Source organism: Mizuhopecten yessoensis, unplaced genomic scaffold (assembly GCF_002113885.1).
Source record: "Mizuhopecten yessoensis strain PY_sf001 unplaced genomic scaffold, ASM211388v2 scaffold10867, whole genome shotgun sequence".
Classification (NCBI taxonomy): domain Eukaryota; kingdom Metazoa; phylum Mollusca; class Bivalvia; order Pectinida; family Pectinidae; genus Mizuhopecten; species Mizuhopecten yessoensis.
In genome coordinates this window covers 194,152-210,858 of record NW_018408761.1, presented here as the reverse complement: position 1 = coordinate 210,858, position 16,707 = coordinate 194,152, and the positions used below count along the sequence as shown (strand labels likewise).

At 39.6% G+C, this 16,707-nt stretch overlaps 1 protein-coding gene across 16 annotated transcripts in view; it reads left to right on the top strand.

Moving 5' to 3' along the window:
* LOC110463143 (RNA-binding protein Musashi homolog 2-like) overlaps positions 1–16,707 on the top strand; it is a 139,939-nt gene that overhangs the window by 114,070 nt on the left and 9,162 nt on the right. For 9 of the 16 annotated variants that reach the window (XM_021517525.1, XM_021517521.1, XM_021517520.1 and 6 more), the window contains 4 exons: positions 404–538; positions 3,223–3,429; positions 6,604–6,675; positions 9,390–9,491. In XM_021517525.1, coding sequence (XP_021373200.1) covers positions 404–538; positions 3,223–3,429; positions 6,604–6,675; positions 9,390–9,491 — 516 coding nt within the window. The remainder of the gene's footprint in view (positions 1–403; positions 539–3,222; positions 3,430–6,603; positions 6,676–9,389; positions 9,492–16,707) is intronic. The other 7 variants (XM_021517524.1, XM_021517519.1, XM_021517522.1 and 4 more) reach the window with 7 other exon arrangements.

The following is a 16,707-nucleotide window of genomic DNA, read 5'->3' as shown; positions in this document are numbered from 1 at the left end:
TTCTTTCTTTCTCTTCTCCATTGTTTTCTGTGGTTTCCTGGTACTGCTGCCATAGCAACAAGACTTGCACCTTAGTTACAGTGGAGTAGACACACACAGAAATCATAGTAACGGGCAACAACAAGGAATTTGTAAATAGCAGTTGTAAAGCTTAAATGATTTTTTTATAATATTTGAAAGAAAGACAAATTTTATTTAAAAAGGAATATCGTAGATTTTATTTAAAGAATTTGCCTGCATTGTGGTAGAAGTGCAGGATAATTAAAATAACAAAATTATTTTAAACATCAAAAACAAATATTGAAAGAAACAATCTGTATTTACATATGCCCTAGTTTGGCCCTGTGTTGGTACCAGGATAGAAAGCCATTTCTGACATCTGTTCATTGTTTGTCACATGCAGGACTTGGTACAGCGTATAGTCCGTCCTCAATGGTCTCGGCCGCTGCGGCACGCAGTGTGGTTGCGGCCGCAGCAGCCCGTGGCTCCGGGGTGCCGCGTGCGGGACGGAGCATTTTAAGTCTCCCCTCTACTCCCGGTAAGCCCCACTGCTCGTGTTCAGTCCACACTTGTAAACATATTGCCACATCCTTATATTAACACAATCTCAAGTGTATCTCTCCGTAGCAACATGTCACATACATTCTCAATGTTTCTTGCAGGTTTTGTGTAGAGGATCAAAATTAAAGGATTTATCACTGAATTATATATAAACAAAAGGATTGAACTCCTCATAGTTTGGGAAAAAATGATTGTAAAACTGAGGTCAGTCTTAACACTCGGGGCTTGCGTAACTATGAATGCCTGAACAGACTAATTGAGTGTTTATTTTGGGACATAATGTTATGGAAACACTTGACATTGTACCGATGACCTCCTACAGGGGTTGCTTTCAGCTTTTTCTCCATCATTCCTTGCACCGTGGTGTTCGTATTGGGTGCAGTCATGTGGTGTGGCGTCCAATGTACGGTATAACAACTAACTGCCTGTAGCTGTGTATATTCCCCACAAACCCTGTGTGGCGGACATGTGTAGTGTGTGGATTGTAGATATTTTGAATATTTGATTAATGTTGTAATTATCTCCCTTGTCTTCAGCAACTTTTAAGGCTGTTTGTTTATTGTTTATGATTTATTTGTTATTTTTCATCAGATCATTTTTGTAAATATTGTCGTGTTGAATATTAAAGGGAATTTTTTTTTTTTGTGAAAAAATCAATATTGAAATTTTTTCCTGTGTGGTCTGCTCTTAATGCTATGCCTAAGTATTTCTAGCTTGCTTTGATTAACCTTGATGGTTGCTATGGTAACCCAGTATTTTTTAATTTGAATGTTTTGTCTTTCTTCTTGAACTTTGATTTGATATTGTGCTTCATTTTGATGTTCACAAATTGTATCTTTATTATAGAAATTGCCATTATTTTAGATTTGACTTGTATTATGGTGTGGAAAAATTACCATTATAATTGTTTCACAAATTAACTTTCGTAACAGCCAATCAATTTCCTGACTATCTTTAGTAACAATGAGACCTTCAATCAAAAAGAATTTTACCAAAGTTAATTGACTGTTCATCTACACAGAAGATTAGATCTTAACAGAAAAGAATCATGTACATTACGAAATATCAATAAATTTACTGGCACTGACTATCTGCTAAAAATATGTCATAATTTGCAGTCAGAAATAATTAGCCTTTTATCAATTAAATTCTGGCAGTTGCCTCTGAAATGTTCATGACAAAAACAGAAAAAAAATCATCTGGTAGATTGAAGGTCCTATGTAGATTGTTCTGAATTGATATGTGTATAATTGACGTCAGGGAATACTATATATATGTTCAAGACTTGGCTACAAGGATGAAAACATAGATTCCATTTATTTTTGACATCCAAATCTCAAACTCAAACACTATTCTAAATTACATATATGAATTTTTGGCTTGTACCGAATATGACCATGCTATTTTGAGTTGAGGTCATTGGATGTGTTCACCACCATTAATTGTACCAAGTCCTTTACCTGTTTACTAGTGCTAAGTCAACATCCCTATCTCAATCTGCTGCAACAATGGTGCATATTCTGCAGGGACGCTTCTTAATTGAAAATTTTACTAAAAAATAAATTGCAATTCCAAACTGCTATTTTTAAGTCCCATAAGTCAAGGGAATCGCAGACAAAAATGTATTTGGTAATTATAGCAACTTTGATTTTGTCAAAAGTCACTGTTGCATCTTTTTCAAAATCCAATTAGAAATGTCCTTGCGTGGGTATTACATGGTGAGAGGTGGGGATGTTCTGTCACCAGTGTACGGTGACCTGTTAACCCTATTGTTGAACCAAGGCTACCATGATTTTGCATGTCTAAACTGTAGTCGACACAGCACACTGTTGTTTACTCTGAAAATACTGCTTTTTCTAGAACTTAGTTTTATAGTACTGCTTGTAGTGGTATCATGCATGAGATTGACATAATCCTGTCCTTAGTCGAAAACATTTTACCCCAAAATGTATTTTTTTTTTCGAAAAAAGACTAAAACCCATAGAGAAAAAAAATGAAAGTCTTGTTATTCCAACAACCAAGCTCAATGTTCTGGACAAATATTCCTATTAAATGCTTCAAAAATTAGCCCTGTTTGGTGGAGTAGAGTACACGATGGTGTTTATATACCTGTAGTGTCTAGATAGTCATAGTCATTGTAATGTTTGTGTGCAGTGTGACTCGGACTTAGACAGTGCAAAACCAGGGAAGCCAGATACCTATTACATATACTGGAATCATGTGTTCTCCATAACACACTATAGCTCAGGCTGTTCCCATTGTTGTATAAGGCCAAATGCTCTATATAGCAGGCCTATAGCTCACCAAATCCATTGGGACTCCACTCAAGTAATACAAAAATTAAGGGAGTTTCATTCTTATGCTCTCAGATTGTTTGACCTTAAACAATCGAATGCCTGGAAGTTTAAACTGAAATTGAATGGAATTTGATGAGTTGTAGGCCAGGAATGCCTTTCCCCATCCTGACGTCTCTTGTACCTATAGCTGTATTAGGTATATGTGGTATAATGCCCAATGTACCTAGTGTGGTTATATACAGAAGACTTTACGATGTGTATAAACGCTGCGTATGTTATCTGACGAGGATACCATAGGCAGTGTGAGTAAGTTTAGAGCTGACATATAACTGGCTTAGAGACGTGTTTCTGCTCTGTTGTTTAGGGCTCCCTGGTTATGCTGGGTACCTCCCCTCCGCCCCCTCCGCCCCAGGGGAGAGACACATGTCTCCCATCTATGCCGACCTTGGTGCTGCGACGGCCAATCAATTGACCGCAGGCTTACAAAGGAGCGAACATTCGCCGCTGCCAGTCAGCACGTCGCCTCTCCATCGTGTTGGCGATCATATACTTACTGCCCAGCGTGCTACAGGTATTGGTTTGTCTCCCTTGTTTTTATTCTCCATCTCCTATATGAATATTCACAGTATAGATGGTCCCTTTTACTTCACCACGACATTAGGAATAGATGCTCCCTTTAATTTATATAGTTTTACCATTGTCAGATTTTCACCTAAGTTAAATCCTCATTTTCATTGGAAAAGAAATTATAATTGATAATTTACAAAAAAAGTATTATCTCCCTTGCTTAAAATAGACTGGTTATCCCGCTTCTTTCTTTGAGCATTTGAGAATTCTTATTTACAAGGAGTGTGTGTGTTAATCATTGCCTACTCCCTTGGTAAATCAACTGGTGTTCGGATAACAGATGTAGGCAGTTCCTTCTAATACCACTAATGCAGTCAGTGCAGTTTTCTTGATTAAATTATTTAAGTTATTTATTAAACTTTTGAACTTCCCTATTGCTTTTATTTTTCCAATCTCGGAAAAGTAGCTGTCAAATCAAATTTTACATTTCTCCCTATCACAAATGTGATTTTTAATTTGTAGAAGGTTTTATTTCTATTTTGTCCTGTACGATTAGATCACTTGTATATGTACACGAGAGTAAACATGTGTAATAGTTACCTTTATATGTTATGTGAATGCTGCTACTCGGCTTAGAATGGCTTCATGTGTATACATATTAGCAGTAGACTAATTTATGTTGTAGAGCAAGATTTATCTCCCTTTAGTAGAAATGTATATTTATATATGTTTATGATAGCACACCTTATTTGTGCACAAACCATGGGTACTAATTTATAAATATGAAAAATTAACAAAATTAATTTTTCTACTCTTTATGAATCACATTATAACTTCTTTTAGAAAGCAATTTGTGAGTTCTTTTACAAGAAATCTCTTCTGAATTTCAAATTCCTACTGAATTTCCTGATTTTCTTTCAACTAATTTGTATTTCCTTGCTGTCTGCTGTGTTGAACATGGGACAGATTGGAGTGGTTTCTACCTTACAGACACAGTATAGGCCAAGTTACACTGATCAATAACACCATCCTCTCTCTGCTGTCCTACACCAATGTCAGATTTAAAAAACAAACGTCTTCTTAACAAATAATGGTACGTCAGAGTGAAGGTCGAAATTCACAATGATGTAATATATACTGCCATAAACAACGGCGATCTTTACATCACATCCATCATATTGCACCGCAGTGCTTTTACATAAATCTTGTCATATGAAATATATCAAGGTTGCACTTGGGAATGAATTGGGAAATAAGCTTTAGGTTTGTTGGTACATGTATTGTATAAAAATTTCAGCTATAATCAGAAAAAAAATAACTCACTCGCCCTGGATGCCTACAGCATAGTTATAATATAAACAAGTAGCGTAACACCAAATGAAATAGCTTTTATGATTGGCTGTACACAATGGTAGTGTAAGAGTGATCTGATCTTTCATTGGCTAAGCACAAATTGGAGAACTTCTCAGAACTTAAGGCTTATTTCTTAATTAAAGTTTTCTGTACCTGTTGTCTGATGGACACGGGTCTATCAGTACACAGCATGCTACTCCAACTAATGTACCAGGGAATAGACCCTATAGAGGGAACACGGAACACCCAACTTATGTACCAGGGAATAGACCCTATAGAGGGAACATGGAACACCCAACTAATGTACCAGGGAATAGACCCTATAGAGGGAACATGGAACAATACACTGTGTAAAACCGAAAACCAATCAGCCACGCATGCTGTTGAAAAAGGAACAATCGCTGGAGGCAAGCAGTACTGAGATCAGTGATCAGACTGGATGTGGTGGGCACAGCACACATTAGAACAGCAGTGTCTGACTGCGGCAATCTATAACAGATTAGACCAGGTCTAAAGTTAGGTGTCGATCGTAATACAGAACAAAAGTCAACCCAATGTCGGGGAAAACAAGTAATTCGTTGAAACAAAATGTGACCTGTAAGCGTTCTTGGCAGATGAAAAAAAAAGGAGATTTATAAATGTAGTGAATATTAGAATCTAGTAAAAATAGAAATTGTTAGTGTACAATTCTGCTGGTAACCTAAGGACGTCTCCTTTAAAACGTGGTCCTCACAGTACCAACACATCACTCAAAAGTATAATGTTAATAATTGAGAATTGTAAAGTTGCAGTTATCACTGACATTTTTTGGTAGAACTGCTATTGATGATCAAGTAAAGCCATGTTAATAGGTGTTTGAAGAGCAGTTTATACGGCATGATTGATAACCAGATAATACACAAAACAGCCAATTCTTAAACACATCCGACCGCTCCAGAGTGGCAGAGAAATTGTCACCATTGCAGGAGATTATTGGCGCCCAGCACTTAATCCTCGGTTGCAGGAGCCTTATTGTGGAGTGATTGATGAAGTGGACTGTCACATGCCCGCATAAGAGATGGAGAACCAGCACTAACACATGCAATTTTCTGTTTAAAAACCTGTTTCTCTCTCTAAATAATTTGTTTTCTCTCCCAAATGAAAAAAAAAGAGAAAAAAAATCAGATTATGAAATACAGAATTTAAGCACAAGAAAAAATATTTTTAGAGAAATTGTAACCAATCAGAATAGACTAGTGAGGTCATGTGATACTGTCAGCTGTAGCCATTCAGAATAGACTATAATTTTAGGTCATGTGACTCATTTGCAACCAATTCGGAAAGATAAGCAAGATCATGTGACTGTTATTTGTAACCAATCAGGATAAGACTGGTGAGATCATGTGACTGCCAGCTGTAATGATTTAGTTGTAACCAATCAGGAAAGATTATCGAGATCATGTGACTGTAAATTGTAACCAATCACGATAAGACTAGTGAGAAGATATTAAACTGACGATTCTTATGAATTAATCTAGTTTTGTTTGACACGATCCAAGGTAAGGTTTCAATTTTAAAAGCTTGTTATTTAATTTTCATATTTGAAATCAGATAATTAATGTTGAGAAGGACAAGGATCTGTGACCCTTACAATGTACAGTCATATCACAACAATGCACTATACTTCCAAACTTCCACTGAATCTCAGTAAGAGGATGTGGAGGTAACATAAACATTTCTATGGCCTCAGCTTACTGTTGTAACCTCTATCTACATGTCAAGGAGACTAACTTTGTAACATTTGAATGACCTTTGTTGACATCCTCTCCTCCTTTCACCCCTACAGACCACAATGGACTGGTCAGTTTAAATGGAATGGAGAGTTTAATGTGGAACCTGAGGGGTGAAAGGCTCTCCGGTAAGTACGACGCCGTAGGTAGACGAGGTGACATCAGGCATCAGGATGTCATCTCAGCTTACTTATATTGTTGATGACCTTGAAATGTCTTATTGATGTCCTCTTTAATTTTGATGCCATAGTCATATCATGTTGTCTTTGATTTTGGTGCCACATTATCATTTATACATGATGCCCCAATAGTATACTGTTGATTTGATGTCAGTGTTGTAAACATGATATGTTAGAAATGTTTTTCGTTGTGACATGATTTAAATGCCACAAGTGAGACCATCACTTGATCTCTCCCATCCTCATGCTGTAGGCTGTTGTAAATAGCCTTGACAATAAGTTTTGACTTAATCTGCCATTCAATATGCCCTTTATCTGATTGACCTTGTACTGCCCTGACCATGTGACCTTTAACCTTCAATTGTAAATGTCAATAACATCAGCTGTATCATGACAACATTAACTTTTAGTTGTAGTTGACCTCATTGACCTTTTATAATGTCCCAGCTTTACATTGTGTGATGTTTTTGTAGCATGACACAGTGACATCACACCAGCATGACACAAACACCTATATGACCACTGGCTATTTATGACATTCAATTTTCCCTATCTAGAATTGTCTCCTCCTGCAGTTAGCCTCTCACCTAAACATTCCTTTCTTTCTTGACCTTAGCTCCTTATATGGCATTTGCTGCATGCCTTTCTGACTTAAGCCCCTCCCCTCTCTGATGTCAGCTCCGCCCCTTTCTGATTTTAGCACATTTTATGACATTAGCTCCACCCTTTTCTGACATAAGCCCCTCACCTTTTAGACAATAGTTTCTCCCCTATATGATATTGGCTCCTCCACTTTCTGGCTTGTGCTCCTCCTCTTTTTGACATGGGCTCCTCCTCTCTGATTGTAGCTCATCTTCCTTACACGATTCCTATCTTATCTTTTATCAGCTTCTGATTTTTGACTTTTAACTCCTTCCCATACTGACGTAAGCATCTCCCCTTATGACTCAACTCTCTATCCCTCATTAATCTTCTCCCCCATTTGACATTTGCTCCACCTCTATTTGACGTACGTTTCTCCCCCTTTCAAACGTTACATGATATCCCGAGACAAGGCCCATCCCAATGACATGTTGAGTTGTTGCCCGGCATTATGTTAGTGGTGGTGGTTCACTAAAGGCTTCTGACACTGTTTAGACCCCCTCACTGTTATCATTAGGCACCATGGTGACACGCTCTGATTCACACGGGGCAGTGTGCTCTATTAGTCATTTCGTTTGTGCTTATAGGCTACATCATTGGTACCTACGTCAGATCAAGATTATCTCCTTTTCTTGTTTTGAGGAATTGAACATTATGTCAATTTATGAAAAAAAGAAAAACAAAACAACTTTCATTTATTATTGAATCTATTGGGTAACAGTAACGAAAAAAACCACAGAATGAAAATTTTGTTAACTCACTTCTAAAGTTGTAAATATTTGGTAAAATTTGCCATTTGTACTTTGTTGACCTGGTGCCTATGTTGTTCCCTGGAGTGTTAAGATGTGGCTGTGAGAACGTCCTGCTGTATGTCCGGCGATGTCCACCACACTTTATATGTCAGCCATAGATAGATGTACAGCATAGGTTATATGGCTTATCAGCTGTTTTAATTTCTTGTTTGACATTCTAGGATTAAGTCATTCCAACCTTTTCTTGACAAAAATCATAATCTTTTCTGCAAAACACTAAAAAGCATGATTTACCATGATCCTGAAGATATTCTGTAGCAATGGTACCTTCATTGAGAAAAAAAAAAATGTCTGGAGGAAAACAGTTGATTTGTGCATGAGTCGTTAATTCTCTCCTCCACATTTTGTTTCCTCTATTTCCTTAGTAGACATGTTGGATTCTTCTGTTTTACCAATAGTAGTATTTCCTTGCTTACCTCTGCTGACACAAGGATGGAGGGAATACAGGGTGAATTAAGTGTTGCTCATGAAACATTCCTACAACGTAGCATACCTACAATTTGGTGCAAAACACAAAAATTCCAATACAGATATAAAGATATTTAGATTAGAAACAATGTTAGACCCGCAGAAAGTGGAGATAGGGTTGCGATGAGATACTGACACAATTGGATGCTAGAAGGAAATTGAAGATTAGAAAATACCAAACTTGATTAGCTTTAAAGATTTATATCAGTAGACTTCGGCATCAAACAAAATAGAATAGTCTTTTGGATAGATTAGGAAACTTTGAAATTGTAGAGAATGTAAAACAGGATATTGTAAAATTGGAAAGTAATTGAAAAGAGCGAATTATGATAAAAACACCTTGAGGGACTTAGTCTTTCCGCTAGTCTTTCCACTTCATACAGAGCATGGTGTAACAGGAATACACATAGCTAAAACTGATCATTAACAAATTGTTGGGGCAGAAATATAAGGGGGAAACACTTGGAAAGAGTGCTTCCCTCCTGTCTGGTTTGTCCAGTAGGCATGGGCGACTTTAGGGTAGTTAGGACAAAATATGACATGTCTATCAGAAGACAGAAATAGCATACCAGAAAATCTTGCGATATATGTTGGTCAGCGAAAGTAAATTGTACCACCAGACTTTATCACCGATACAATATGGAGCCATTTGCGCCCTTGCAGCATTTACAAAACATCCAAAAGGTGGTACTCTGTAGTCAATGGGCACCACTTAACTAAAACCCAACCTTTCCCTTGAAGGTGTAGGAGGAAAAGCATTGACTAACCGATGCATACAAATGCATACCGACGGAAGGACACAACCCTACCAGGTCGTGGTCAAGTCCACCCAGTCCACACAAGGTTGGTCGAGGCCAGGCACCTCCGTGTTTTGCTATGTAGTGGTGTAGTGCCGCGTGTTAGACACGCGTAGTTGTGTGATGTATATACAGCACTGTACACAAGCTTTTCCCTGGTCGTTAGGGACACTATAGTCACCATGGTGATAGGTACACACCCGATCATCACTCATAGGCCACCTCTGACTTCAGCTTTAGCTAGGGTCTAGCTAAACTCTGACAAATATAAAACACTTTCAGTCCATGTTTGAGATTTGACCTTGACATGAGAGACAGAATCAGGTCAAAGGTTTGCAATAACTTGAGAGCTTGAGCTGAAGTGTAAGATGGTTCTGTGTAGTTGTGGTGGGACATCTATTCTGTTGCACATCTTTGGATTCCATGGTTACATGGTAACCATGATAACGGTAAGGTAACAAAACACTAACCATGGCAATACTCATCTCTTTCTCTTAGTTTCTGTATGTAATAATTACTACAGTTGTCACATAACACAGAGACCAATAATTTTAATGCGTAATATTTGTTTTTTCTATACTAACTAAACATCCTAATAATAACATTGTCCTTGACCTTGGAGAAGCTTGTGTACTTATTCCCTTATAGAATATATGTAAATGTGTACAACATTTCAGGCCTTCATCCATTCCTGGGGGGGTAAATGATTTATCTAACAATTAATGTAACTTTGATTTATTATAGCAAACTGGACATTGTGTGGTTGATTTGCTGCTTAAATTGGACATTGCATATTAAAACCAACTATAAGGTCTCTAAAAAGGTTTTCCTACACCAAAGTATGACCTTACAAACAGGAAGTCTATCCCTACACCAGGACTTCCTCTGACAAGCAGGAAGAATGTGCCTACATTGAAAATCCCTTGGTTAACAGGAAGTCTGTCCCTACACTGAGGCATCCCCTGGTAAACAGGATGTCTATCCCTACATTTAGACATCGTCTCGTAAACAGGAAGTCTGCCCCTACACTGTGACATCCCCTGGTAAGCTAGAAGTTTGTCCCTACACCTAGCCATTCCTTAACATTGAAAATCCCTTGGTTAACAGGAAGTCTGTTCCTACACTGAGGCATCCCCTAGTAAACAGGAAGTCTATCCCTACACTGAGACAGCCTCTTGTTAACAGAATGTTTGTCCCTACACTGAGCCATCCCCTGGTAAACTGGAAGTATGTCCCTACACCTAGCCATTCCTTAACATTGAAAATCCCTTGGTTAACAGGAAGTCTGTCCAAACACTGAGGCATCCCCTAGTAAACAGGAAGTCTATCCCTACATTTAGACATCTTCTCGTAAACAGGAAGTCTATCCCTTAAACAGGAAGTCTGCCCCTACACTGAGACAGCCCCTGGTAAACTGGAAGTTTGTCTCTACTCTAAGACATCCGCTGGTAAACTGGAAGTATGTAAAAAGGTTTTCCTACACCAAAGTATGACCTTACAAACAGGAAGTCTATCCCTATACCAGGACTTCCTCTGACAAGCAGGAAGAATGTGCCTACATTGAAAATCCCTTGGTTAACAGGAAGTCTGTTCTTTCACTGAGACATCCCCTACACTGAGACACCCCCTGGTAAACAGGAAGTCTGTCCCTACACTGAGACATCCCCTGGTAAACTAGAAGTTTGTCCCTACACTTAGACATCCCCTGGTAAACAGGATGTCTATCCCTACATTTAGACATCTTCTCGTAAACAGGAAGTCTGTCCCTACACTAAGATATCCTTTGGTAAACAGGAAGTATGTCCCTACATTTAGACATCCCCTGGTAAACAGGAAGTCTGTCCCTACACTGAGACATTCCCTGGTAGACAGGAAGTTTGTGCCTACACTGAGACATCCCCTGGTAAACAGGAAGTCTGTCCCTACACTGAGACATCCCCTGGTAAACAGGAAGTCTGTTCTTTCACTGAGACATCCCCTGGTAAACAGGAAGTCTGTCCCTACACTGAGACATCCCCTGGTAAACAGAAAGTATATCCCTACACCGAGACATCCTCTTGTTAACAGGAAGTCTGTCCCTACACTGAGACACGCCCTGGTAAACCGGACGTCTGTCCCTACACTGAAATATTCCTTGGTAAACAGGAAGTCTGTCCCTACACTGAGGCATCCTCTTGTTAACAAGGACACTTACACATCCCCTGGTAAACAGGAAGTCTGTCCCTACACTGTGACATCCCCTGGAAAACGGAAAGTCTGTTCTTTCACTGAGACATCCCCTGGTAAACAGGAGGTATGTCCCTACACTGAGTCATCCCCTTGTCAGGGAGTCTGTCCCTACACTGAGACATCCCCTTGTAAACAGGAAGTCTGTCTCTACACTGAGACATCCTCTGGTAAACAGGAAGTCTGTCCCTACACTGAGACATCCTCTTGTTAACACAAAGTATTTCCCTACACTGAGACATCCCCTGGTAAACTGGAAGTTTGTCCCTACACTTAGACATCCCCTGGTAAACTGATAGTCTGTCCCTACACCTAGAAATCCCCTGGTAAACTGGAAGTTTGTCCCCACACCTAGACCTCCCCTGGTAAACTGAAAGTTTGTCCCTACACCTAGACATCCCCTGGTAAACAGGAAGTTTGTCCCTACACTGAGACATCCCCTGGTAAACTGGAAGTTTGTCCCTACACTTAGACATCCCCTGGTAAACAGGAAGTCTGTCCCTACACCTAGACATCCCCTGGTAAACAGGAAGTCTGTCCCTACACTTAGACATTCCTTAACAGGAAGTCTGTCCCTACACTGAAATATCCCTTGGTAAACAGGAAGTCTGTCCCTACACTGATACATACTCTGGTTAACAGGAAGTCTGTCCTTACACTGAGGCATCCTCTGGTTAACAGGAAGTTTGTCCTTACACTTACACATCCCCTTGTTAACAGGAAGTCTGTCCCTACACTGAGGCATTCTCTGGTTAACAGGAAGTCTGTCCCTACACTTACACATCCCCTGGTAAACAGGAAGTCTGTCCCTACACTGTGACATCCCCTGGAAACCAGGAAGTCTGTTCCTACACTGAGACATCCCCTGGTAAACAGGAATGCTGTCTCTACACTGAGACAGCCTCTTGTTAACAGAAAGTGTGTCCCTACACCTAGACATCCCCTGGTTAACTGGAAGTTTTCCCCTACACTGAGACATCCCCTGGTAAACAGGAATTCTGTCTCTACACTGAGACATCCTCTTGTTAACAGAAAGTTTGTCCCTACACTGAGACATCCCCTGGTAAACTGGAAGTTTGTCCCTACTCTAAGACATCCCCTGGTAAACTGGAAGTCTGTCTCTACACTGAGACATTCCTTGGTAAACTGGAAGTATGTCCCTACACCTAGACATTCCTTAACAGGAAGTCTGTCCCTACACTAAGGCATCCTCTGGTTAACAGGAAGTCTGTCCTTACACTTACACATCCCCTGGTAAACAGGAAGTCTGTCCCTACACTGTGACATCCCCTGGAAACCAGGAAGTCTGTTCCTACACTGAGACATCCCCTGGTAAACAGGAATGCTGTCTCTACACTGAGACAGCCTCTTGTTAACAGAAAGTGTGTCCCTACACCTAGACATCCCCTGGTTAACTGGAAGTTTTCCCCTACACTGAGACATCCCCTGGTAAACAGGAATTCTGTCTCTACACTGAGACATCCTCTTGTTAACAGAAAGTTTGTCCCTACACTGAGACATCCTCTGGTAAACAGGAAGTCTGTCCCTACATTAAGACGTCCCTTAGTAAACAGTACAGGAAGTCTATCCCTACACTGAGACATCCCCCGGTAAACAGGAAGTCTGTCTCTACACTGAGACATCCTCTTGTTAACAGAAAGTTTGTCCCTACGCTGAGACATCCTCTGGTAAACAGGAAGTCTGTCCCTACATTAAGACGTCCCTTAGTAAACGGTACAGGAAGTCTATCCCTACACTGAGACATCCCCCGGTAAACAGGAAGTCTGTCTCTACACTGAGCCATCCTCTTGTTAACAGAATGTATGTCCCTACACTGAGACATCCCCTGGTAAACAGGAATTCTGTCTCTACACTGAGACATCCTCTTGTTAACAGAAAGTTTGTCCCTACACTGAGACATCCCCCGGTAAACAGGAAGTCTGTCTCTACACTGAGACATCCTATTGTTAACAGAATGTATGTCCCTACACTGAGACATCCCCTGGTCAACAGGAAGTCTGTCTCTACAATGAGACATCCTCTTGTTAACAGAATGTATGTCCCTACACTGAGACATCCCCTGGTCAACAGGAAGTCTGTCTCTACACTGAGACATCCTCTTGTTAACAGAATGTTTGTCCCTACACTGAGACATCCCCTGGTAAACAGGAAGTTTGTCCCTACACTGAGACATCCCCTGGTAAACAGGAAGTCTGTCTCTACACTGAGACATCTTCTTGTTAACAGAAAATTTGTCCTTACACTAAGACATCCCCTGGTAAACTGGAAGTCTGTCCCTACACTTAGACATCCCCTGGTAAACTGGAAGTATGTCCCTACACCTAGACATTCCTTAACAGGAAGTCTGTCCCTACACTGAAATATCCCTTGGTAAACAGGAAGTCTGTCCCTACACTGAGGCATCCTTTGGTTAACAGGAAGTCTGTCCTTACACTGAGGCATCCTCTGGTTAACAGGAAGTCTGTCCTTACACTTACACATCCCCTTGTTAACAGGAAGTCTGTCCCTACATTGAGGCATCCTCTGTTTAACAGGAAGTCTGTCTTTACACTTACACTTAGACACCCTCTAATAAACGGGAAGTCTGTCCTTACACTGGAACACCCTCTGATATATTGATATGGTTTTGGGATAGCACATTTATGGCTTTTAACATGCATTGTCAAGTATTGTATAAGTAAGTCTTGTTGTCCAGTGTCCAGATTATCCTCTAAGTATCTACATCCTGCTATCAAAGACTCGGAAGGGTAAAAGTCAAAATGTTGTACACATCCTTGATACACATTAGAATTAAATATACATTTGTAAAAGTGTTTCCTACCAAATATGGATAGATTTCTATCTAGATCTTCTTGATTTCTAGTTTAACATGAAGTGTTTCTTATCTCTTTTCTAAAGGAGAAACTTTCTGTTAGTTGTATGATGTTTGACATTTTCATTGTTTTGACGTCCATTTTTTCTGTTTGTACGTTGCATGAGACATGGACTTTGACCTAGGAGAAGCTTCTCCCGGAACTACTCTTGTTACTGTCCACCAGACCTATCATCCATAGCCTATTGTCCCTGATGGTTGAACTTCCATCTCATAACATAATTGTCACCTTCTTTTTCCTAAGAATTTATAAGCAAAGTTCTTCATCAATAATAAAAGAACCAACATGAAATTTAATCAAAATAACATTGAAAAAGGAGTGAAAATTTGGTGTCTATGAGTGTATGTGTTACACTTTTCCTATCAGATATATATTGCACTAATGTTACAGTCTTGGACAATCAAAGTTTTCAGTCGGAGCCAATTATGACACAATCCAGATTTATTGATTTTACACTAAGTTAGTAACAGAGAAGAATATATTACGTCCCTTAAGTAATGTAAATCAGTGTTAGGGGTCACAGAGGTCACTATCGCTGGATTGGAATAGTGATGGATTCACTGACACTTCGGCCCTCTGTCTTTACATCCTAATTAAAGTGTGTGGTGGGTAAACATAGGACCAACATCCACACCCCACTTGTCAATGACATTGACACTCTCTCCAGTGGGACGGGCTCGGCTCAATGTGCAAAATTGATTGCAGACTCGTGTGCTGTGAATAGATTAAGCCAAGACAGGCACTGCAGTCGAAGTCTGGACAGGAATTTAAGTAGATCAGAATAAAACCTCATTTGGCACTTGATGAGAATAGGACCACCGTCACAACTAGATAAAAATAGGACAATTATCTAAACTAGATGAAAAGGACTTTGTCAAAACTAGATGAAAATTGGAGAGCTGTATCAACTACATACAAATAGGACAAGCAATAAAACAAGATAGAAAACTATAGAAAATACATAAAAAGACAACTGTTAAATAGTTGAAAAGGACAACAATCAAGAGTAATGATAGTACAACCATCAACACTAGGTAAGAATAGGACCACTATAAAAAATAAAAAGGATTATTATCAAAAAATTAATAGGACCACTTTCAAAAATAAATGATAGGCCCACCATCAAAACTGAATAATGGGACCACTATCAAAAATTAATAATTGGACCATTATCAAAAATGAATAGGACCACTATCAAAAATGAATAAGACCACTATCAATACTAAATAATTGGACCACTATCAAATATTAATTGGACCACTATCAATAACAGAAGAAGTAAAAATAAATTGAATCTAATAGTTTAAACAAGGGAATTAAGGATTGCAACTTCAGCAGAAATTTGGTAAAATGAGGAAATCGGAGACAAAATCCTCAAGATATAATTCACACATTTATGTCTATGGACATTTTCTAGATTTATCACTGTTGTGGATTTTTTTAGTCAAAGAAACTAAAGGATTGTCACATCATCAGTTCCTGTGCTTTTGAATTTCTATCTCTCTTGACATTTAAATTAGGCTGATCTCGGCTTTGATGGATTGTGTGAGTCTTCCTAAGCTGACCTACCCACTGAGAGCCTTGTGCAGTTACTCCGTTGATAATTCTGGGAGAACTATTGCTTTCTGTTATATCTAATGTTAAAAACAATTAGCTGCTGTGCAATATAAACTGATCTAATGGAAGAATTTACCCCCAGGACAACCACTCCTTAACCCCCAAACACCTACCTCTTCTAAACCTCAGAACAGCTACACCCCCAGGACACCCACTCCTTAACCCCCAAACCCCTACCTCTTCTAAACCTTGGAACAGCTACACCCCCCGGACAACCACCCCTTAACCCCCAAACACATACCTCGTCTAAACCTCGGAACAGCTACACCCCCACGACAACCCCTCCTTCACCCCCAAACACCTACCTCTTCTAAACCTCCGAACAGCTACACCCCCCGGACAACCACTCCTTAATACCCAAACACATACCTCTTCTAAACCTCAGAACAGCTATACCCCCAGGACAACCACTCCTTCACACCCAAACACCTACCTCTTCTAAACCTCGGAACAGCTACACCCCCAGGACAACCACTCCTTAATACCCAAACACCTACCTCTTCTAAACCTCGGAACAGCTACATC